We start from the raw sequence: 17334 nt of genomic DNA on the forward strand, positions 1-17334 counted from the left end.
CGATTTATCGTATTTTTATGTCTTTTCATCTCCGACAACTTTTAATTCGTTCCTACAATTTCCGCGACTATCTGCTATTACTCTTTCGTAATCTTCTAAATGATCTACGTTTATCAAATTGCAGAAGGTGGTAATAATTTTTTGGGAATATTTCCGATCTTCCTGACTTTGTAATTGAAAGTGAAATACGAAACGGTCGAGTTATTTTTACTCGGCGAATTATTCGATAGAAAATGTAAAGCTCTTTCTGTACGAGCAAAGGGCAGGCCATACGTGGCCATCGATAGTCACGAAACTGCCATGAAGTTCAAGTATTCATTGACTGCACATCCACTGTACACAAAATTCAGCGTTTTGCGTGCGCGTTGCCGTGTGTTGCAAATACGCGTTCCACGAGCGAGGCATAAAATGTTGTCGAACAGTTTGTTCGAACAAATTGCCCGACGAATTTCAAACGAGTTGGCGTTTACGAAAGCCACATCTGCGCGTTAAACGGCACGAAAAACGCTTTTTATAAACGACATCGAAAAAGTATTCCGGAACGTAATAACCGAGCAAAAACGAAAATGAGATGAAAAGTAGCGACGGAAGAACGTAAAAGGTACAGCGAGTGACGTTTGCTCTGTCAAGAAAAGATGAGCACGGAGACATTAGGTTTTTACGTCAGCACGGATCCAGTTAACTTCGGATAGAAAATGCGAAATAACTTTCGAAGGGGATCCTAAGACGATGTCGAATTATTTTACGACATCCTAGAAATATCCGATCGTAGAAAATATTTGTAAATGTCTGACGAGAGGTACGCGATCGATGGAACGTTGCTTAAAAGTTTAAAAAGTCGTAAGACTGAATACTTGAAGGAAAACGCAAAGAGTTTTGTAGAAGTATGCGTTAGAAATATTCGAGGCTCTGTTTATTTTGTATTGTAAAAGTATTTGAGATATTTTACCTGACTTTTTAATTCCATTTATTCCGTGGTCCGTATTGGATGTTTCTACAAGCCAATGCATTTACAATTCTACTCCCAAAGCCCGTATCGTGGTTCTTCGAATGAAAAACTTCGAGAAGTACCCTTTTTATATCGAGAATTTTATCGAACTCTTAGAGCAAAGGTTGGAAGATATTTTGGTTATTAATCACATTTCTTACACTCGTGCAACTATTAATCTTTCTTAGGAAAATCTACCAGTCACGAAAGACGTAAAATAGCGAAAAGATCATACATCAAATTTTGAAAATTTCTATCGAAAAAAAAGACAAAAGCAGGGAAACCACGTGGAAGAGCATTATCGACATTCGGAGTGCAAATTAACGAGCAAACTTTACGATAGAAGCGAAATATTCAAACATCACGAGCACGATTGATAAAAGTAATAGTCTTTGAGGAGAATATAATCACGCGTATCTCTAAATATTTCTATTAACGATCAATTAATTCCAAATCTCCAGATCCACGAATAATTTATTCAGTTTTAGGTAGTCATTGGTTGACATTAATTGCTTAATATCCATTTTATATTCGTTCTCTATATTCAACAGCACGTTGTAATACAACGTCCAACTAACGTCTAACTTACTTTCTCTTCTCCTGAAACTTTTCCACGAAACACGAAACTCCTTCATCAAAGGAACACCGTTCAAAAGGAACTCGGATCACCTCGTACGTAAAATTCGATTTGTTTTCGCGAAACCAACGAGTACAGTTAGACAGTACACGGTGCAATAGCAACGAATCGATACCGCAACAGTTCGCGAAACCAACTCCGATCGATTCCGTTCTGGTTCGCTCCCCTACGCTTCAAAACGCTCGAGGAGGTACAATTGCACCGCAAATACCTCACCTGCGTACTTTATCCGCATTCCGATAGCGCGCGTTCGACCTTCGCCGTCGTCAAGTTCACGTCGCGTTGTTTCCACGACCGCGTGCTATTTTCAGAGCCGAGTCCAACTCAATCGAGACGTACCCGCGCCACCTTTTGGAATTTTGCATCCAGCCCCGCTGTAGTTCCCATCGCGTCACGTGCAAGGCAAACGATCAACTTGTTTGTCGGAAAACATCCCGCGCATCTTCGAATCTATCTGTTTCCCGATCCGTTCGACCTGTCCTCGATTGTTTGTTCTTTCAAGCCTATTTTATTTGTTGAACTTGCAGTTACATCGTTTCGTCTGATTTCCGTGCGATGAGAGTAACACGATGTTATGACAGATTCGTGTTTTCAACGTTTCTATTGTTACGAACTACTATATTAGTACAGGATATTTAGTTTATTAATAGAATATTTGATCGCACGTGGCGAGATCGTTAGGAAGCCATGAAAGAGTCGGTGTTTGGAAAAATTAGCAATAGATCAAGGTAAAGAGATTATAAGGAAAATTATAAGGAATTCTTCTTTCGTTTAAACTCGTCGAAACTCGTTTCGAAGAACGAGTAAAGTCGAGCTTCATCGTACGACAGCGTGTATGTATAATTATACGCCATCTACACTCGGTAAACACAATACGGTTCTGCTAGATAAACTTCCATCATAGCGAGGAACGTTCTCAATTTGTACCGTTGACAATGATTCCCGTCCGGCACACATAAAACGAGACACGAGTCAGGCATTGTCTGAGATGCTCGATAAAAAATCACGGTTATTGTTGAAAGAACGTACGTGGCAAACAACATGCCCGCAACAATTCACGATCTCTGGAAATTCAGGAATGTAGCACAAGCGCGTATAGAAGCGCTTCTTCGTTATTGCTCCCTACTCCAAATGATGAGATAAAATCGCGAGATTCTTCGGAACGAAACAAGGACTTTGGGGGAAGTTGCGTCTGCTCGTTCTTCTAAATGGCGATCTTCCAGGAATAAATCTCGGATGAAGCTCCGTACAATATCGGAATTTTGGAAAATTCCTAGTTTCAAGCGCGTAATTTTGAATGTTGCGAGGACGCAGCCAAGAATGCAACACGGGAACGTAAACTTAGTGGAAAGAGGAAAACCATCGTCGACTGTTTCGATACGGTCGTTTGCTCGGTTCAACAAGTAGTCATAAAACAGACGAGAGCTTAACAAGGCCGGTACTCGGAATTACGATCCTGCATTTATCGTTTGCCAGAAATTCGGAGACCAGACGGTTTCCGGTTTTCTACCAGCCATCCGAACTCCGTTATTCTTCTCTTCTAGCTATCTAATTGAAAAAATGAATGTTAACTAAATAAAATCGAGACCGAGTCTTCGAACCAAAGCTGAGCTTTCTATTTGGATCTTCTTAGACTATATAATTTATCTTTGTAAAAAGGTTTTAAATTTTAAATGGATGAGATACGTTGATCCAAAATTTCATTCGCCTCTTTCCTTCGGTTACTTTCGAAACCTTCAAAATACCTAGCACTTCGCGTCGATCCAGAGCTTCGACACTTCAAAAAACGTAAAGAATTATGGCTCTCAGTTGAATTTCTAATATATTCGATCGAGCGTGTCATTTTTTTTCGCCAACGAACCGTGAAGCGTCTGTGCATTGCGCGCGAACGATGACAAGAGCCAAAGCCGTTAACCTCGATATCAATCAACTTCGCATATCAGTCTGTTACGTTCACAATCGTATTTCACGTCGAGAGATATTGGGTGGCCATAATTTTGATCTATTTTACGCGATGATACTGTGAAGCGAAAATTCGCGTAAAAATCCATTGTAAATGAATAAATAATCCTCGATGATCTTGCCTCCGTTCGTTCATTTATCAGCGCTGATCTAACGACTACGAGATTCATTAAACAGGTACGATCGAACGGATTAAGTGGAATAAATCGTCGTCACGTACTGGTTCCCATGACCAGAACCGTGACCAGTTCTTTTATCCTCGATCGCTTATTTAACCAGTCGAGGAAAATCGAGGGCCAATGTCGCGCGATATCCAGTACCATTTTTTCTCCCTTTCACCGTTCAGAAAACTACGCAGCACACGAGCTGCGTGCTTGAGGAGAAGACAAATAGCACCTGTTAAAAGGCGGACCAGATTTATCAATGCTTCTAAAGGTTGACAGGATACAAATGAAAGAGATCTCTCGATAAATCGTACAACGTTAAAAGTTAAGACATTCTACATACGTGATTGAACCATCGTGCGCATGAAAATAAGCTTTTGATGGCACCTGTCGCAAGAGAAACGTTTTTGGTATGACGTATCTCCTATTTCAGAGACCAATTTCTGAGTTCCAAATCTTATTTCGAAATCCAAAAGACACGTGGTCACGCCGTTTTAACTATCGATTAATTATAATTATCACCTCGTTCCACACGGATGGGTCGATATACTTTGTTTAGATCTAATCGGAATCGTACAACATAGCACGCAAGCTTTGAAATCTCGCATCGAAGCAATCCGTTCCTCGAAATAAAACGTCTATCGGGGTCTGTCACGAAAACATGGCCGTCAGACGAGCGTTTCGACGCTCGTCCACGGACGAGTTAGACAATCGATCGCACACCTTGATGCGCCCGTGCAAATTTCTTTTTCTCCCTACTGTGTATACGAGCCAACGTGTAATCCTCGTCGCGATAACCTTGACTTCCTTACGCCCCGAGCTCGCACTTAGTCTCTAAAGCTAATTCGCAGTTCCTCCAGGGGTTGGCCTCGCGTTCCTACCACCGGAATTATTTACATTCCTGCATTCTTGCTATTTTCAGGAAAAAGATCGTAAGACGACGATTTTTCTATCGACTCGAATTACACGACGCTGTTGCGATCGCGACTTTTAATTAATGGGTGATTGATCTTGAGAATGTGCAGCGAAGTTTTTCCGCTTTCAAGGATAGGATCGAGACGATTCATCTTTGTTTTTCAAATACTCTTTTAACACATTTTTTACTTTTCTGCAACAAAATAAGGTGGCGTTGAAATTGAGAGAGGAAGATATTGGGGCTGCTAATCGTGTACAAGTTTTTCGATTTTATCACGGGATTAGAAATCCTACCATTTAAAAGCGAACCGCGCTGCCGTTCGATCATTATACCACATTATACCATCTATCATGAGGCATTTCAGAGTTGCAAAATCCAATTACCTGTGAAATTTACACGCGCGAGTCTACGCGTCGTAATACAAAGCCTTGTTGCTTACGAAACACGAAGAGACAGATTTTCGTATAACTTCGATCGACCTACCATTCGTGAAACAGTGACTCGTTAATGCTTTTCCGTGCGCGTAAGCTCTCGAAGAAGAAAAAATAAAGAAAACGCGTAACATTTACGCCTAGTGCACGCATGATAGATTTTACAAATTGACTTTGCTGCGATTTGACTTTTGCAATTTCGAAAAACCAAACCTCGACACGCACCGCGATCGCAGAATGTCGAATTTCTCGGTTCGATTCCTCGCCACGCATTGCAACATGATTTACGATAATCTGGTTTACAGCAAGCAAACGCGATTCAGCAAATTCTTTGATCCCCGTGTACATAGTTGCATGCACAATTAACCACGATCGATTACCGATATTTTAGTTTCTACTTTATACCCTTGCCTTGATATCGAATTATCGAAACAGAGGAAAAAGTGAGTCATCGAAGCGATTGCCGTTGTAAATAATTGTTCGGAAACACGCGAATCGCTGGTTGAACGAGCAACTCTGAACAATTCCATCGAGGCGTGGAGAACTTTACTTATCCTCGTTCGAGTTTGACGTTTGTTCGAGCTGTAACGCGGATTTGTTTAACTTGCGTCGAAAATCGTTTCCACGATTCGCTGTACTTCGAACGTGTTTTCGCTAGAATTAACACCTACGAAATGGCATCTTAAATACATTGTATAAAATATTACAAAACGAGAGTTTAGAACTGTATGTTCGAAAGTATTTGATCTTTCGTTTCAAGTTTACTCGATGACAAATATTTGGACACGACGACGAGCCGCTTTTATAGTCACTCTGTTCTCGGTTAAATAGTTTTATCTGCGTTCGATAGTTGAGCGAAGCCAACCCGGCGCGGCGCGACGAATAGTTGGCTTACTTGGCGAACGCGATATCTAATGGACCCTGTTTCTGAACCGATAGTTTCCTTAATTAGACTATTCTCGGACTATTTCTCCGTTGTTCGTCGAGCCAACGACACACAGTGGCCTTTTATATCTGGCAAGTGAACGCGATGGCAATCTCACTGCAGCGCTTGTTCAAGTAACTTGCCTGACGATTAGCGTTACCCTCGATGCTCAAAGATGCTGGTAAATCTCGCGGCTTAACGATCGTAGATTCGAAGAGTATATCGCTGCAAACTGAAAGCTCGCTATAATTTTGTCTACTATAAAGTTTATTACGGGAGCCCTGCCATTTGAATAAAACCGATCCTTAAATCACGAGCAATTAATAAAGTTTAAAAAATACATACTTTGAATGGCGATGGTTTTACAATTTTAAGCAACTTTAATTTATTTCATATTCGTCAAACTTTCCATCTTTAAACGCTATTAAGAAGATCCCATTTAGATCAACTTCTCTGCGAATATGTACTTTACTTCGAACACAAGAGTTAACTGTACTTCTAAAGTCTCGTAAAGGTCCAATCCCGCTACACTTAAACCCTGCTATAACCCTAAATCTACCTAGACTAACAGCTTTTCGATCCCCCTGTACGACATTCAAAGCAAAGCGATATATATTTACATGCTAAACATCTTTCTGCAGCGACAGGTAGGCAATTTCCATATCACACGGTGATACAGAGAATTAAGTAAGCTGAAAAGACTTAAATTCGCAGGTGCTCGGAATCGGGTTTTTGTTCGTGACGGTGTTAGTCACACCGTCTACGGGTGTGTCGCGAGGCGACGGAAATTGCAATTAATCCGGGAACACGTGGGCACGTGGCCTCGCTAACCACCGCGATGCATAATGAAACGGATGGTGAATGAAACATGAAGCGACGCGAATCGTTCTAAATCGCCAGCATCACGAAATAGTGGGTTCCCTTCGGAGGGAAACTTGTCGAGTAACAACTTGAAACTGCGCTACCTCTACCCTAAGCTTCGATATTATTCAACTTTACCAACTTTGTACTCCAAATAGCACGTGGAAAATTCATGTCCTGCTAATATTTTCTAATATCACCTATATTCTTGTAAACTATTGTTTGTGAAGAAGAAAGATTGGCTCAACTCCTATGTATAGCGAAGCGTTGATCGGTAATATGCATCAGTCGAATATTCTTTAAAACTGAAGAAATACGTTTTGACCTAGGAATGACAAGCGTTAATAATCAGTGATAATAGCGTTATGATTCGTTGGATATCGGTTTGATAACTAAAAGCAAGGCGTGCAAAATCGAATGTTCTATGGAGCGAAGGGATCTGCCCGATTGAAACAAGACGGTGCGGTGGTCTCTTTGTGCGGCTGACCGCGCATCGATCAAACGTGTATCTTTGGATCTGGTTTAAGTTTATCTTGCCGATCCTGTATGCAGAGTATGTTGACTTAACAGGTACCCTGGAATAGACAACAATGAAATCCATTATTCCATGTATGTAACCAAATTCGACAAACTATAGGTAATCATTCTTGAGCATGACATATCGCCTGAAAACTATCTGGTTTAACCAACATTGAAAATTTACCAACCAGAGGGAAAGAGTGGAATATCTCGTGTTATTGATCAAAAGATTCTCGATTAGCTATCATTCAGCTAGCCTGTAAGTATTGTCTTAACAACGCGTTGGTACTGGGAACACGTGAGTGGAATGTCATAAACGAAACGATAGGAAGATCTTGCTATCACTTTTCCTATCCTATCTCTTAGGCTCTGTTGTAAATTCGGTTTCGACACTAGGGGATCGTTCATCATACGTGGCGAACTTGGATACACTAGTTTCGACACAGAATGTCATCGCTGTTCTGTGGTCAGGTCGTGTCATTTATGTCCCGAGACTAAAGTTTCGGTCAAATTTGCAATTGGGCGGCGTGTTCATTGTCGCACGAGTCACGCTGATAGATCACGAGCACCCAGGGTTATTGTTCGTCGCTATAATTAATTTCCAGGCATAATTGACCGCATGCAAGTAAATTTGGCGCATGCAACAATTTTGTCTCTAAGAAGAAACATTTCAAGAGAAAATGAAAGAGGATGATGTTCATTGAAGGAGACTTTCTACTAGAGATCTTTGAACAAATTGATTGTTCTTTTATAGCTTTCTTAAGAAACTTGATACGTAAGTCTACGATATAACAGAGTTAGTAAGAAAAGTTTGTTCGAAACGCGAGGAATTTATTGGTAATCAACTCCTCGGAGTTTGCTAACACGTTGCACCAGTTATTTTCGTATTTACGTAAATATGGATGCATCTGAGTTTATTTTAATCGAAATAAAGCCCATGCTGGTAATCGTGTGACAAGTATTCTTATACCGTACGATCGGAAAATGAAAGAAAAACTGCAGTGAAAGATGCGTGCAAGTGGTTTCGCGAATTCGGCGCACTTAGCTAGGAAACTTCGTAGTTTTGTTATTCAAATGGCCATGTATACGTACAAGGAGTTACATAAGCACGCCTTAAAACGCAGTAAAATGATTTAATAAATATTGATGATGACAGTAATGCGCAAACTAATCGCTTAATTTATGTGTGATCGTAAATTGTGCTACCGACGCGGCTTAGCGACGAGTAAAATATCATTCTTGAACGAATAAATTTCGCGTACCTAGTCTACAGGATAATTCGAATGTTTTGAATATAAATTATTGAGTCGAGTGAAAGTTTTTTGCATTTCCGTCATAGTAAATACCGCTATGTTGCGATGGATAACATCTCACGCTCTGCAAATCTGCTTACATAGAAAGTGTATTGTTTAAACATAAAATTATTTTTAACACAACATTGACATAACTCTGTAACAGTTTGGATAACCGATAATGTTATGAGAATAGGAGAATACATAATTATTAACAGCTTACTCAGTAACATACGGAAATGACATCTCATAAAGAATGCAAAAACTTTTCGCCCAATTCAATAAATTCTTCCTTCTTAACTTCGTTCCTTTTTTCCATTCTTCCTTTTTTTCTTGGATGTTATTCTTTTCCGCCTCCGCCTTTTCCGTTTCTTTTGCTCATCCCTTCGATACGAAAAATCCAACGATCATTTTCGCCGCAGCGAACGCTAAAGAAACGACGATCTATTTAAAAGTTGGAGAAGGAGCTTATTTATTAGTCAGCCTTTGTTAAACCGAACGACATTTAGATACAAAGTAACTGGAGGATCTCGCGGTAAGGCCACCAAGGCCGAAGTGCTCGTTCCGATTCGACCGTCTGAAACTTTATTCGTTCGCTATAGAAATCCAATTTCCTTTATTACGAACTCCTGGCCGGCAACTTTCAGGAATCGGCAGGGAAATCTCATAGAAACCGCGGTTTCTTACTCTGTTTGCATTCCAATGGCAAATAATAAGTAAGTGGAACAGCAGTCGTATGAAGCCTACGGGCACGATGCTCCTTGTGCATTTCACGACTCTCTATCGTATTACGCATCCTGGTTGCACGATTTTCCTTTGTTCGAACAAGCGAAAGCCCGAACAAATGCACCGGACATTGGTCATTTGAATTTCACCACGAGAGAAATATAATATATTCAAACTACGAAGTTTCCTGATTAATTGTCCAAAACCATCCAAAAAAAATAAATGTATGTTTTCTAACACGTTAACTGCCATAATGGTATAAATCCTCTAGAATTATTAAAATAAGATAAATTGCATCGATTATAATCTTGAACGGTATAGGTAATATCGTTATGTCGTTAAACGGAAAGCATTGGAAACAAAAGAAATGGTTAACTCACCGGTGTCATAGAGCGGACAGGGCATGTACGCATACCGCTGTTCCGGATGCACTACAGACTTGTTCCTCTGTCCGCTGGTCATGGTCGCGAATTTGGTCACGTATTGCAGGAACTTGTCATAGAAAAGGAGGAAGGTTGTTCGAATTATCGTTAAGACGGTATGGTAGTCCTTGGTTCACCGGATCCGGCCCGATCGGGGGGAAGTAATATAAGAAAAGGGCAGGAAGATTATTCCGAGATGGCCATAGGTAACTGCATCCTGCAATAGTCGAGCGTGCCGTGACGCATGGGTTCCCGAGCCTCTTCGCAAATTAACCAATTAAGATGGCCGTGTTGTTTCCGTGCCAATTAGGCACCGCTCCTGATGACCATGTATGCGCGCGTCTATGTGAGGACGTCGTCACTTAATTAACACCGAAATAACTGACTTCTTCTCTTTGTGGACTTGGTTTTCCTTCTGGCTGCACCGCGGCTTCACCTTCGCAAGAGACATACAGGTAAGGAATGGTACTTAACGTTTCCCGATCATTTATTTCTAGTCACGCGAATGTCGCGATTCTGTTCACTTCGAAAGCGCGGGAAAATGGCGTGTCTCATCGATCGTTACATCGATAATGTAATACGTTTCGTGGTAAAGTTAAAATGGAAACACATGATTTGTCCACATATTGTGAATAGAAAAGATATTATTACGGTCACGAAATCGATCACACGTTAAAGCATACATGCTTCGAGAACTCCAACAGTGATTTGATACGCCTAGAGAAAGATAAGAAGTTCGAGACCTCTGTAACATACAGTTTGGAAAGAAAATTCTAAAAGTACACAATCTGCTACTTTCACACCAGACATATATACATATTAGAAAGAAATTTGACGATTAATTCACAAGTGACTTTTCTAGCTTCAAGCTCCGAATGCGTCAATCGGTGTCGCCGATTAATGCCGTAATTTAAGATTTCACTATATATTTTCCACCATATATACAACATTCGTCGCCATAACGTATCTAAATCCTTACACAAGTGATACTTATGTTTCTTCATTTCGTTTGGTACCGCCAAGATCAGTGACAGCCTCCGACCACTAAGTTTGTTAATAGATTACAAACCTATTAGCGGGTCTAAAGTTTCCCCACACCACGCCCCCTTTCCCGTTTTCGTGAATTCCGAACTTCTTTCGATATACTAAAAGGGGGCGCCACCAGTTTAATATTGACATAAATAGCTAAAGATCGTTGATCAAGTGCATCACACGTTTCGCGGGAAATAAGGTGCATGTCTTACGTATTAAACGGTTGCGTTTTCGTGTTAGATTCGTCGTGAAAGATACGAAACTAAGCGAATTATCACCTGGATTTATGTCCTTATCTATAGCGGTATATTTTTAATATGTAAATAATCAGGGATAATCGCCGAGTAATTCGCGGAGTGATAAAAGATGCACGGTCACCGAGAAAATCGTCGTAAACGAGAAAAACGCTGTTATCGAAAACGGAAGCATTGAAGCATCGCGATAAATTACCGGTGTTGTTTTTTATGCTGCCACGGTATATGTGATCGGTGCTCGAATCGAGTGCCTCTTCGTAGCAGTACGCTCAAGCCGACTAGGTGACTTTATCGACATTTATATGTGAAAATCACAGGAGAAATTGTTGTAGTCGCAAGATCGTGATAACTTTGCCGAGCGTTCTTCGTTCGACATCTCGTTACACCGCCATAACGAACCCAGCTGCGATATCGCCAACCAACAATGGAATTAACGGTATTAATAAAATCAAGAAGTGAATTAATTATGCTGTTACCAGTACAAATACCTGATTCTCTAAAGATTTGGAAGAATTAACCCATTATCCGAGCGCTCTTGGGACACGCTTGGATGAACATTAATGCTGCATTTTACTTTCTACGAACTCGCAAACTGCACAATGGTCTCGTCGGTTAACACACCAGGTATGAATGATGAGTTTAAAGTGACAAACGATGCTGCGTTCTTTGTTTAGATCCTCTCTCTTCGCCATTTATTTGCCTTGTTCATTTACGCGAAATAATGTTTGAAGTAAAAAATTTGCGGATGCGATGCGAACATTAAAGAACGGATATGAATTTCGCAGGAAATTCTGGCTTCTGACGCGTGGTTAATTATTTTCTAATTCAGAAGCGTTTATCGCGACATAAATAAAGCTGTAACGCGCACGCGTTAGTCGGCTACAATATGACTGAACATGTAATTTACGAGATTGGTCACTGACTTCAACTGTAACAAATCGTTATCGCTGAAACACGTATTATACGGTATTACGGGGTTTCTTACGTGACCAATCGAATTACGAAATATGCAGGACGAATGAAACAATTTCTTGAAATGTAGCAAACGGGCCATTAGATATGGAACACCTCGTATAATTTGTAGAAGAGATATAACGAGATCGTGAATTAAAACATTAATCGGCGACATACTCGAAATCGTATGCATTTTGATGGCTTCCGGGCTATTTATGAATTTATATATACTAATATATATATATATATGAATTTATATTAACTTCTTTATAGAATTGCAGATTATGTACTTGCAAAATCCGTTCCCAGTTTATACAGTATATCGATATTTGGCTTACTATCCACCATACTTATATCTAAAATTACTGTTTTGACTCTTAAAGCGTAAACTTTAACACCTGACTGATTTTATAAGCCTAATATACTTCGTTCACAGTACATTCACCATGGCATACATATACTACAACGTAAAATCGATAAATGTTAATCTTTCACGCGATATTAAATGAAGTCGTCCGTAAGGAAAAAAATAACAAAGAGTTAGAGGAGAAACGCTAAACCACGAAGCTTTGTACGGCTTAAAAACCATTCACCAATCGCGAGCGGGAATTTTAATTTGGTTAATGCTGGCGGAAAGGAAAGAGGTTAGGAACACTGGGCCGGTTATTGTCGAATGGCCGTTGAAAGGCTTATAATTGGATTCTTTTGTGAGAAGGGAATCAAGCCTAACGCGATTTGATTTCATTCAGAACCGATGTCGGTCGATTAACCTCCATTGAATCGCGCATCTTCTAGGTGGCGATAGCCATTAACTTCGATATTTATCGTTGCTGCGCAAACAAGCATGGATCGTCCGGCTGGATTTTGCTTCAGTTGTTGGAAAACTGAACATGAGGAAACGTTTCTCGCTCTGCTAGCTGTAAAACGCGATAAACATTCGATTCTTTGGCTTGTTCCATTCTCGCATTTCACCGGAAATGAAATTCGTACGTCGCGGTTACTACGCGTTACATGACAAAAAGATCCTTCGAAATTTTTCCGCGTAAATTATTTGACCTTTCGATTTATAATATTTAATCTTAGCTTACGCATTATTTATATGATAAATATAAAAAATGGGCGTTCGAATAGACCAATGTCGTATACATAGTGATAGCTCGTACAATTCACAAAAGTATTAGAAAATTTTGACCGTTGACTGATGACAGAAAAGTTTGTTTTTTTTTGGTAAAGAGAATCCTTTAACACCAATAAACATCGTTTAAAGTTTGTATCGTTCGAAATAAACACGTTCAGGGTTCAAAATGGCTGTAGAATCAAGTAGCCAGGTGCTTGTTACCATTTAGGATTCGCGACACGTGGACCGGGATTGCTGATTTTCAATCAGAGTGCACGCAAGTGAATTTCGATCGCGTCTGATCAGAATACGAAGAATACTAAGCGAACCGATGACGCGTGTTTGCAACGTGTCAAAGAGTTACGGAAGGGTCTGCTTCCGGTCCTCTTAAAAGCCCTCATTTTTGGACCAAATCACGTGATACATGGCGCGTCTCTAAAAAAGAGTAAAAGAAATGGGGAAAGGAATTTCATTGCAAGGAAGAAAATTCGCGAGAAATGTTTTCTCTCGACGCGATACAGCTTCTTTTTTTCCTTTTTTCTTTTTTTTTTTTTCGTGTTTTGGGCGTTGCGGTGGAAAGGTTGAAGAGAGTAGAGCTTAATAAGCTGAGAAGCTTCTCCTCTCGACTTGTTGAGAATAGCGTAAACTAGGTCTGCTTATTTGGCTGCTTTGAGGCAATAGCGTGTTCAAGTTGAAAAATTAGTTGGTATTTCAAGAAGAGAAAAGAAAGAAAATATTTTGCCCATTGCTCCATCCACTGGTCGAGGGCACTACAAACGGCAACAAACAAATATTTTATCTACATTTCAATTTTTCGAACGTGCTGCTTAGAACACGAATATCCAACATTTCGTTCTAATCGTATGTTTTACGCGAAAAGAAGAGAGGCAAATTAAACGAATCGCTATCGTAGCGATCTACGAACTCTTCAGGAATATCCAATATTTTCACACAAGCTACGAATATCGTTCTCTTGTTCAAACACGAAACATGTGACCGTATTAGATAAACGACCAATAACAGTACACTTTCGAACCCTTCCCACCCTTCCCAGTGAGAACACCCCTTCTACCTTTCACGTCAACACCACGTGGATTCCGGTTACTGGCTTCTACACTGGTTCTCGCCACTCGCTGTCCAGCCGGCCGATAGAATCTCCTCTTATGCCCGACTCTTCTTAAATCTTGCCGTGATATATGTAGGTGGTCTTTGCAGAAAAGCCGGCTGTCGAGTCACGCGTGTTCCTACCAGCCGAATGGACAATTTGATCGTCACGCAGCCGTCGTGCGAACGAGCCACGAGGCGAACTGCACGGTTCACGGGCCGACACTCGACTGGACCGCGGTGGTTTGAGTCGAGGGGTGAAATGGAGAAAGGCAGAAACAGCGAGACAGAAAGAGAGGAGGATCGCAAGGGATGAAGGAGAGAGCGTAATGCCGGGCGCGTGGAAATAGAAGACACGTTAAACGCGGAAGAGGAGGATCAGAGTGGAGAAGGGAAAGGGCGGAATGAAAGTTAACCGAGTGAAAGAGAGAGAGAGAGAGGAAGGAATGATAGAGGGAAAGAAGGAGGAGGGTGACCGACGAGACGAAGGAGTAGGAAGGGGATACGAAGAAAGAAAACTAGATAGAGAAAGGGCTGGAGAAGGACAGAGAGGATAGAGAGGGAGGATGCTGCGGATGCGGAGCAGAAACTCAGTCCGTCTCCGTCTAGCTTCGCCGCAGCGCGTCGCGGCGCATTTCATCCCCCTTTCGAGCCCCGAGCAGCCCACCACCCTCGTCGCCGGTCCCTTCGCCCCTCTCGCGCCACCACGAAACCCCCTACACTAACCCCCGGTTCCATGTCGCAATGTATCTGCAGTCGGAAGCAGAGACCCCGCTATGCCTTCGAGACACCACCGTGAAAAGCCGGTGCTCGTTTCTTCACGGTTAATACCCTACCTTTCTCGCGTTCACCAACCACCATCGTCTTTTCTCTTCTCTCCTTCTTCCGACTCTCGTGCTACCTCTCTTTCTGTCCTTCCCTCACGGGAGACGAGAACTCGCTCTGCTGTCTCTTTTTTTGCTGATCCACCCCCGAGAGCTGTTACTCCGTCTCCCCTTGTGAAGAGGGTAGAAACGCGCGAGGACAAGTCTATAGGAGAAACGGGACCGTCTCGATGGACGGAAAGGAGTACTTGAGGGACGGTTTAAAGAGCGGTTTACTCTGTCTTAAGGGGGAAGGTAATTGCTGCACGTTGAAGAAGGGACTGTTGTTGCGTCGAGGATACTATTCCACAGATTCGACGACGCGAGAATACTTGACAAAGAAATCGGTCATTTCGGAATATCGATGATTCCGTTGGCAGACTGGTCTTCGAGTATTCCATTAATAATTCGATCTCCGAATCGTCCAAAGAATATTAATAAACAGATAGCGGGTTTAAATCAACGTCCGCTGTAGAAGAGTATTATAAAAATATCCAATCAATACCGCCCCCCAGATAAAACACAACCACGTGCTTCCGTTCCTGTCAAAAGACAAATCATACGTCGCGCTGTATCCTCGATCTTTGCTGTTCCTTATCTCTCGTCAGAAGGTTATCAAGGGACGAATATCGAGGCAAAACATCGTATCTACGGCGAGAGCCGATTTTAAATCGCTCTACTCGACGCTTGAAAAAGAGGGCTAGCCCGAAGGCAGAAGAATTCTTAATCGACTTCCGTCCTGGATCGTTGCTTTCCCCTCGCGTTCAACGAACAGAAAAGATCAGTTCGATCGATCTTATCTAGGCTGCTTGTACAACCAGCGGGAAACGCGCATAAAAAATGCACGCTCCGGACGATTAACCGGTTTTATTTGGAAAGTAACGCAAAGGATGTATACGGAGATAGTAAGCAGATAACCAGAAACGACATTGTAACCCCAGTAACCGGGAACGGAATTACTAGGGTTCGAAGGAAATACGCGCGGATCTCGCGGTTTAGCGGCTGTGCCTCATTTTTTTCAATCATCCGTTCGGAGTGGAGTGTGGCAATAGCCAGTTCGAAAAAGAGCAATTCGGACGGACGCGAGCAGAGCCGTCCGAACGTAAAAGCGAGTTGCCAGCCTTTTCCGCTATTTATGAGTTCGCTCACTGGCTGGCCCACTGGTCAAAGTCGAGGCGGGAAGACGAGCACAACGAGTTTTTTCCTCGCACGGCCGTGCCCGGGCATAAATTATTGCCGTTCGTTAAACACGTTCCTCCTCTCCTCATCGCGCGACCTTCTTCTTTGAACTTATATCTCGTCAGAAGCTTTGACCACGACTGCTGCGACACGGTGACCAAATTTCTAGACGAGAATCATAAAGTTCGCTTTGGAAAAAAATCTGGAACGAACGAGTGGAGACTCGGGGAAGTAATTTAATGGCCGATAGAAATTATCGGAGAAATGACGGAGATGCGATTTTCAATTTGGCCGATTCGTTAGAAGATTAGGAAATTCCCTGGTTAGTTTGGCCAGCGAGAATTATCTGTTCCTCCGGCAGATAGTTTCGGCGCGTTGTTTCGTATCACTGCCGCTTCGTTATGGATTCCAATACGCACTGATGAGGATAATATCGATCTCGTGCACGCGAAACTCTGCTCTGCCTTATAACGTGGTAGTACTTCGACGTTTTCCAGCTACATACGTATCTGCTAAAAAACATTTTTTAGAAACGGAGGAAATACGGGACAGAAGAGAAAAAAGAGATTGAAGATTAAAAGATACCATTAAGGAAAGAGTCCTGTTCTCCGATGATCTTTAACGCTTCTCGTAGACGACGAAAAGGGTTACCTGTCCCCTTGAAACAGTTCGTCGTCTTTTGGTCCGGATCGTAAAACCGATGAACTCACGGAGAAGACAACGTCGTCGAGAATCCTCGCTCTTGTTAAAACGAGATAACACGCACGGCCGAAGAAAGAGAGAATTGCAGGTTGCGTTAACGAATGGCTTCACAAAACATATGGATCGGGCGCAATAAAGGTAACATGAAAAGTGATAAATTTTATCCCGGATTTGCAGCTCGTAATTGGCAATAAAGAACAGGAAAACCGCGCATACGATCAAATACAACAAACGTTTCAACGATCGTACGTACACACGCTGATAAATAATTTATAACATTTACGAG

General features: G+C 41.7%; 1 protein-coding gene across 2 annotated transcripts in view; it reads right to left on the reverse strand.

Annotated features, from left to right (window-relative positions):
• Window positions 1–14487, reverse strand: part of LOC122567918 — a 29720-nt gene extending 15233 nt beyond the window's left edge. The window contains exons 1-2 of one of the 2 annotated variants that reach the window (XM_043727082.1): window positions 14273–14487; window positions 9802–10279 (exon numbers count right to left, since the gene is read on the reverse strand). In XM_043727082.1, coding sequence (XP_043583017.1) covers window positions 9802–9883 — 82 coding nt within the window. In that variant the 5' untranslated portion in view covers window positions 9884–10279; window positions 14273–14487. Of the gene's footprint in view, window positions 1–1577; window positions 1769–9801; window positions 10280–14272 lie in introns of those variants that run through there. The other variant, XM_043727084.1, reaches the window with a different exon arrangement.
• Window positions 14488–17334: the final 2847 nt, after the last annotated feature.

This window comes from Bombus pyrosoma, linkage group LG5 (assembly GCF_014825855.1).
Source record: "Bombus pyrosoma isolate SC7728 linkage group LG5, ASM1482585v1, whole genome shotgun sequence".
Classification (NCBI taxonomy): domain Eukaryota; kingdom Metazoa; phylum Arthropoda; class Insecta; order Hymenoptera; family Apidae; genus Bombus; species Bombus pyrosoma.